This window comes from Marmota flaviventris, chromosome 14, assembly GCF_047511675.1.
Source record: "Marmota flaviventris isolate mMarFla1 chromosome 14, mMarFla1.hap1, whole genome shotgun sequence".
NCBI classification, from domain to species: domain Eukaryota; kingdom Metazoa; phylum Chordata; class Mammalia; order Rodentia; family Sciuridae; genus Marmota; species Marmota flaviventris.
This window is the reverse complement of record NC_092511.1, coordinates 61,359,953-61,367,562: the sequence shown is the minus strand read 5'-3', so window position 1 is coordinate 61,367,562 and position 7,610 is coordinate 61,359,953. Positions and strand designations below refer to the sequence as shown.

Sequence of the window (7,610 nt, the reverse complement as noted above, 5' to 3'; positions counted from 1 at the left end):
TTCTTTATTGAACTATATTACCTTTTCAACTGTGCCTAATGAATAAATTTTCAACTATCTATCTATGTGTATATGAGAACACTATTTGGTACCCATGTGGTACCCAAAGGCCTCTTTATTTTCTAACAATTCTCAGTGGTATCAGAAGGCCTCTTTATTATGTATTAGTGAATTATATTACATTTCTTTATATAATTTTATTAAACTTTGAAAGCATCTGAGAATAAATAAATGTGTATCACTCTATCTATATACATGTGGAAAACTATTTGGTCCCTAAGTGGCACCACTGATCTCAGCAGCTCTTACATTATGTAGCCATAGTAGCGAGAAATCTCCATCTCTCTTTCCCTCTCAATGAAGCACTGCACTCTCCCCAAAGCAGTGTACTTGGCAGCATTCTCACGCTCTTGTTGAGCCTTCTTCTTCATGGCTTCCCGCTCTGGCCTCTGCTGTTTGGTGATGGGAGTTGATACTACTTGCCCAGGAACATTGGGTTTCCTCCATGGAATTGGTTGTAAGGCAAAGTCTTGGAGTAGATATTGGTTTTGAGACTTGAGCGGTTGTGACTGGGGCTTGGTCCCAACATTGGGAACTGGTTGCCAATGGAGAGAAGTGCAAGATGATATTTTGTAGGGTGCAGGCCCAGAAGCAGCAGACCGAGGGACACTAGGCTGGGTAGAAGCGCTCATACCTGACTGAATGGCATGAGTCAAAACGGGCTGAGCTGGCTTGGCAGGACGCATCCAAGATGGGTTGGCAGTAGCTGGTTGGGATTGATTGACTGCCATGGGTTGAGCTGAGCTAGCGGGACCAGGCTGGGCAGGGTAAGCCCCAGTGGGTGTCCGTGAAGCCAGAGACTGTGGCCTCCTATTGATTACTGGTCGAGGTGGAGGTTTCTCCAGGGTCAGAAAAGGCAAAGGTACCAATTTAACCTTCCCAGGTGGTGGAGGCTCATAAATGGATGGAGCGGGACCTTCTCCTTTAGCGCTGATATCTGGGTTCTGGGCTTTGACTTGTGATTTCTCAGCACGCTTATCCGCCAGCCATGGTTTCATAGCTGGGCATGGACGGGGGTCTTGGGTACTGCCTGAGTTTCCCAGGGCCCGGGAGGAAGAGAGCCCAGTTTTCTTATCATTCTTCTTCCCCAGTGTGTGGAAAACCTGCACCGACTCCAGCATGTGCATGCCGAGACAGCTCCAAGGCTTTTTAAAGGTCTCTTGGCAAAGCTCAGGTTGGTTCCTCTTCCTCTTCAGTTTGGGCACTGTTGGCTTCTCTTCTGCCTTGACTTTGTTGCCTGGCTGCTTCTTCTCGTCGGCTTTCCTGGAGTTGTTTTCTCTGGTCCTCTTGGTCTTTTCCTGCCCATGGCCCTTGGCCTTGCTGTTCCTGCTGGATGCAGCTTCCTGAGCTTTGCTGATAGAGTGCTTGGCTGTGTGCAAAGGGGCCCTACTACTGTCTGCATCCCTGTGAGCAACTTCTCCTCCTAATGCACACTCTAGGTCCCTTAGCTGCATTTTGGCCTGAGGAGTTCCATCAGGACACTCTGAGGCTTTATGTTTGTTCTTCCTCATTGGCTCACTAGGACCCTTTAAGGCGCTTGTGATTTCCTTACCCTGATTCACCGTGATGGCTCTGGTGTCATTGGATTTTGTTATTGTGGGACTTTCAGGTTGGTCAAAGTCTTTTAAGGAACTGAAAAGCTCAGGAAGTTGAATATCCCCCAGCAGTGCAGTGAGGTCTGCAAAACCACTGCTAAATTCAATCCCATTTTCAAGTGTGCCTTGGTCCTCAAGACTCAGGCTATTCCTTTCTAGATGGATATTTTCAGAATGTGGCTTCTCCTCTTGGTCCAGAGGACCAATGGAGGCCAGAAGCTGGTGGATTTCAGGGATGTCTAAAGGGAGTAGTGGAGGATCCTGGTTCTCCATGGCAATTTGGTAGGCATCCAGTGGTTCTGAGAGCATGGTGTTAATCTCACACAAATTCTTAATCTCTGTTTGTTCCTGGCTTTGATTTGGAGGCAATGCCAAGAAATCAGTAGAACTCTGGACTGGAGTTATTGTGGAAATGTCCCCAAGTTCAGTTTGTGAGTTTTTCTCAATTATTTGGCTTTTTCTGTTATTGCAGATGTATGGGAATTCTGGAGGCTGTGGCAGACAAAATGTCTGACTTGGAGGTTGCAATCCCAAGGAAGCCTCCATCCCTAGGGAAGTTTCCATCCCTGCAAAGGAATCAAGGACGATGGTAAGTAGGATGCTCCCCCTTCCCAGAAACACACTATTCAGGGAAACCACCTACGGTGGAGAAAGCATTTCTCTTAGCTCTTTTTAAGGACCACTGACAGGTATCTGTTAAGAGTTGCGTATTAGTTACAGGTGATCCCTTGAAGTCTTACTTTTGGGCTGGTCCATCACCATGGCAGCATGGGTTTCTGGTAGAGCACTTGTCTCCTCTGTGGGAAACACCGAAAAACTGTTTCATGAAGTCTCTCATTCTCATATAGGGGCCTCTCAATTCTCTCCACTCTCCCCAGAATGTAAGAACTCTTAACACCATGAACTAGGTGAGGGTGGAGCTGTTGCTCATGAAATCAGTGTGAAAGGTCAGGGGTTTTGGACTCCTGCTTTGGACAGCATCTCTACATACAGAGGTTAAATCCTTCAGTCAATTAAGGAACAATTAAATTGTCACACCCTGATATGTGTTGATGTATTTTTCTAAACCAAAGTAAAATTAGGGAAATATATTTATAGTGTGGTTATGTAGCTGGACTGAGTGCAGGACCCTTATCCGCCAGCCATGGTTTCATAGCTGGGCATGGACGGGGGTCTTGGGTCCTAGAGGTCTCTTAAACGCATGGGTGGCCATTATGCTGTGCTGCATGCTTCTCTTACAGAGTCTGAAAATGGGGACTGCTGAACAAGATTGTGGTTAAAATCTCAGCACTTGAATTCTAGGGATGTGTGGACTCACAGTTACCAGCTGAAAACTGGACCCTCCTTTCGAATGGTAATCTTATTCCTTCCCCTTTTTGCTGTTTGTACTCACCTTGAAAATTTGTTCCTTCTATACTTTGAGTGGACACAGAGTAGTAGGTCACAGGTGTAGGGACTGATGGTAGGACATTTGTGGGCTGAACTTCCTTCAGCACTGTCACCATTTCTGGTTGAGGGGCAGCGGCACTAATTCCTGCATATGGCACAGAGCCATAGGATTGCAGGCAGGGCCAATGTTCTCCAGAGAGCAGAGTCCCCAGAGAGTTTTGATCATAGTAGTAGACCTGGCTTCCTTCTTGGTGGGGTAGTGAGAGGCAACGTCCTTGATTTGGAATCTGAGATAGTGTCACCTGGACGAGCCTACCAGATAGTAGTGGATACCCGGGGATCATGACATTGGCTTCGGAAGTTTTGTCATACTGGGATGTCATAGATAGGGAAGAATCTGCTGTATTCTGGTCAGTGACAGTCAGATTAAAGTCCCCGAGTGAAGAGGAGCTCTTTTCAGCACTTCCTGGGATATACCACTCAGAAATACTTGGATAGGGGGCAGGTGCCATGGGAGTCTGGTTCTGGCCAGTAACCCCAGACACCATGGCTGTGGTAGCATGTTGATAAAGGTAGGCACTGCCCATGAGTGGCTGGAAGGAGGTGCCACAGGTTGAGGGCAGTAACCATGCTGAAGTGGCAGCTGGAGCAGAGGCTCTGGAGAAGTTGCAGACACTTCCTGTCCCGGAAGCTGCATTGGTCACCACAGGAAGAGAGAGCTGCAGAGATTCAGCATTTCCATGTAAAGAAGAATTTTGGAAATTTTCTGTAGGAAGAAGAGGGTGGTGAAAATATTGATGAGACAGACAGATTCTTACAATATTCGAGGAATAATGACATCTTAATGTTGTAGTAATCAGGAAGGCCCTCATTCCAATAATCATTGAGAGACCCCAAATCACTCCATTTAGGATGGCTGCAAGTACTCTTCTGATTACCTGCCTTTTGTCTCAAATTGGGCCCAGAAGTCCCAAGTGGTCTGCTTCACACATTGTTCCCTAAAAGCATCCTTCTACCTGTCCTACCTTTCCTTTGAGCCTGCACTAGTATTGACTCCTGAATTTGCCCTAGAACTGAAGCATTTTCAAACTCAGAGAAAACCCCAACATTACCAGTTACCAAATGAGTCCTCCAAGGGTTAGTGAAGTGAGATCGACTTGTTCAAAATCAGCAACAGATTATGGAAACTTACTCCCTGGCCAGGACTCTTGTTCCAAAGACCAGAAATCTGGAGAAACAGAAATTTGTTTTTCCCTGTTCATAGAAGATCGTACTGATATCACCACAGTGATCTTTAGTATCTCCTTTTGTTTGTCCAGGTCACATGATATTTCCTGGAGTTCAGTTTTACCATCCAAATGATAATTTAAGCGTCATTCTTTGCCCTCTTTCAGCCTAACTGCTGATCCTACATGAAAATGACTACCTGAAATTCAGTTTCTCAAGAAATGCTTCTTGAAAGAAATTAAAACTTTCTGAGCTTCAGGTTACTCATCTTTGGTGTGGTTATAACAATACCAACAGTGATAATTCATCCATGAATAAAAGTGTCATATTACATAAGATTCATGTGGGGGCTGAGATTATGGCTCAGCGTTAGGGCGCTTGCTTAGCACATGCGAGGCCCTGGGTTCAATCCTCAGCACCATGTAAAAATAAATAAAATAAAGGTATTGTGTTGAACTACAACTAATAAATAGATATTGCAAAAAGTTTCATTTGGAGGGAGTTACAGTATGTTCTGGAAAGATAGAAGCAAAAGTCAAAACCAGCTCAGAACTAAAAGGAATGACTAGATAGTAATGAACATATGTATATGTAGCAAAAGTGAGTGTATATCAAATTTGCTAAGAAATGAGTTCTGTTATCATGCATACAATATTATGAATGTTTCTCTTTGATTTTAGTGAATACTGTTAATCAAAACAAAGCTCATAATTGAAGGTGAGTTTGAATGCATTCTCAAGCAGTACATATAGACAGAGAAACTATACTAAAAATGTGTGTAATTTTAAGTAAAGTGAACACAAATTTAAGTAAAGTGAACAGATGGGTAGCCACGTGGAGAAGCGAAAACTAAAGCCAAAACCCATGATGAATCTGGGCATGGTGTGGTGGGCCTCTGGTCCCAGCACGTGGGAGCCTGAGGCAGTGGGATTGCAGGAAACCAGGAATTCAAAGCCACTCTGGGCAATTCAGCAAGATCCTATCTGAGAAAACAAATAAAATATCCTGGAGATATAGCTTGTGTAGCATGCTTGCCTAGCATGCATGAGACCCTGAGTTCAATCCTCAGAACTGGAAAGAAGAGAAGAAAGGAAGAAAGAAAGAATGAATGAGAGGAAGGAAGGAAGGCATAAGGAGCAAGGCAGGGAGGGAAGGAGAGAGAAATGGAGGGAGTGAGGGAAAGAAGAAGGGAAGGAGGACAGAAGGAAGGACACAAGAAATTTTGTACATACTAGAGAAAAAAACAATAAGTGTAAAGTAATTTCATTACTGTTCTTGTTTCTCTTCCTCTAAGGATTACCAACACCAAATAAAAGACATTAATTCCACTAGGTAGATATTTCAATTAATATAAACACATTTTCTGATAATCCTTTTGGTTATTAAAAAAACCAGAAAAAATGCTTTAACAAAATCATAGAAGCCTAGTTTATTATCACATTTAGAGAAAAATCTTGTCCCTAAAGTCTGAGAAAACCATCACAGTATAATAAAATCACAAATTTAAAACAATTTTTGTCTTTTATTCTGATATTTTCTTCTCCCTTTTATATTAAAACAAAATTAATACAAAAATGTTTGAGCTACCCTACACCCCAGCCCCGAAAAATTATTTGAAATGTAGACAAAACAAAAAGTCTTCACATAATTATTTAAATAAACTTGGAATTAGAGGTGTGAGCTTGAATTTTTATTCTTATATAGTTCTTTCTTTCGGTTCTTAGATTTAGAAATCATCAATGACTATTTGTATATTGTCTGTTTTAGAAAAAAAAAAAAAACCGTTGTAAAGATGGAAAACAGCTTCATCTTGACAGCTTATATCTCACAAAGGAATGTGTCCTTCTGATGCAGGTTTGGACAAAACATTTTTTAGAAATCCCTGTAGTTTAAAAATCAGAACAAAGTAGGACATGGAAAATGCCATTTCCCCAGCTCTGTCTAGAACCACTTTCCTTGGCATGTTTGGAGGAAGAATAATTTCTAAAACATACTTCTAACATGTTCATGTTCAAACTGTCAACATCATCTGTGTTGAAAGAGATCATAGAAAAACTGTAACAGCCAAGTGTGACTTTTCTGATAACCTGCTTACCCCAGTGATACCCTAATTCAAGTCTTAGTTTCCTTGCTGGTCTGTTAATCTAAACATTCTCTAAACCAGCCTCTGGGAAGATTCAATCTATGCTGTCTGTTGGTTTAAATAAAATCTTTGCTTTTCTTCCACATCCATCCCAACCCACCTCTTTTTTCTCGAGAACATCATTCTCTTCATCTCTATTATTCAAACCTTTTCTTCTCCTTTATTTTTATATTTTCTTCCTCCACCGAGTTCCTGTTGCCTTGTGCTTAAACAGTCACAAACTTGCTTTCCCAAGAACATCTGCCTCCTTACAGCCCTGTCCTCCTGTTCCTCTCTCCCTATTTCTCTTTTCACCTAGTTTAAACAGAAAACTCCCAAATATGTGAATGTCCCTTTTATGAACAGCACTAAATTTGAAATACTGAAGTAGAAATCTTGGTGAAGGGAAACTGTTACAGAGGAAACCTCTTGGTTTCCACCCTGCCTAGGATTTGTCTCTTTCAGTTGAAACAACACAACCATGAAATCTGATTTCATTCTCTATAAACATGCCCCTCAAGATGCAAGAAAAGTAAGGGACCAGAACATGGGCAATCTGTTATCCTCATGTAGCAAATCAGGAAACAGATTTTGTGAGAGAGTAAGATAGTCCAGTTCTATACCTAGTACATGTCAAATTCCAAATGAAATTAGGTGTCCAGATTTCTAGTTCTATCCTTTCCCCTATTATTCTAAGCTCTTTTGACTCCATTAGTAAATTGAGGCAGGTAAAAGTCTAATGAAAAACTTTAAAAGTTTGTTTACTCACCTGACATGGTCAGAGAAGAGGTCACATCAAATACAAAGGATGAGGAGATCACCCCAGAGGATGTGTGGGTGGCTGAGGCTAGAGAATGCATGTTTCCCAATATGGAGTTCACTGGTCACTGTTTACTGGCCACTCTAATGACTGGTTACTGGTCACTGGTCACTTGCGATGATCCAAATTTGTTTACAACTACATGGCAAGCCTAAGATTCTAGCAGGTGGCAGTAGGTTTGGTGGGAGAATGATGTCACAAAACTGGCCGTTTAAAGGTATGAAGTAGCCAATAGAGTGGTCAGACTCCCAAGGAGAAGGTGCGATTGGGTGGGGAAAATGACAAGAGAGTTGATTGGGTGGAGAAAGTGACAGGAGAGTTATAATAGAAACTAAATGGCTCAGTTCTGGTAGGTGAAGCCCTGCAAGAGGGACATAATGGGCTTACCCCATGGCTC

At 42.5% G+C, this 7,610-nt stretch overlaps 1 protein-coding gene across 1 annotated transcript; it reads right to left on the bottom strand.

Moving 5' to 3' along the window:
• Positions 1-263: 263 nt before the first annotated feature.
• On the bottom strand, positions 264-7,253 carry LOC139701802 (uncharacterized protein C2orf78-like). Its single transcript, XM_071601724.1, has 3 exons — positions 7,163-7,253; positions 3,049-3,810; positions 264-2,221 (listed from the first exon to the last, which is right to left on the bottom strand). The coding sequence occupies exons 1-3, from the start codon at positions 7,251-7,253 to the stop codon at positions 306-308; spliced, it is 2,769 nt and encodes a 922-aa protein (XP_071457825.1). The 3' UTR covers positions 264-305.
• Positions 7,254-7,610: the final 357 nt, after the last annotated feature.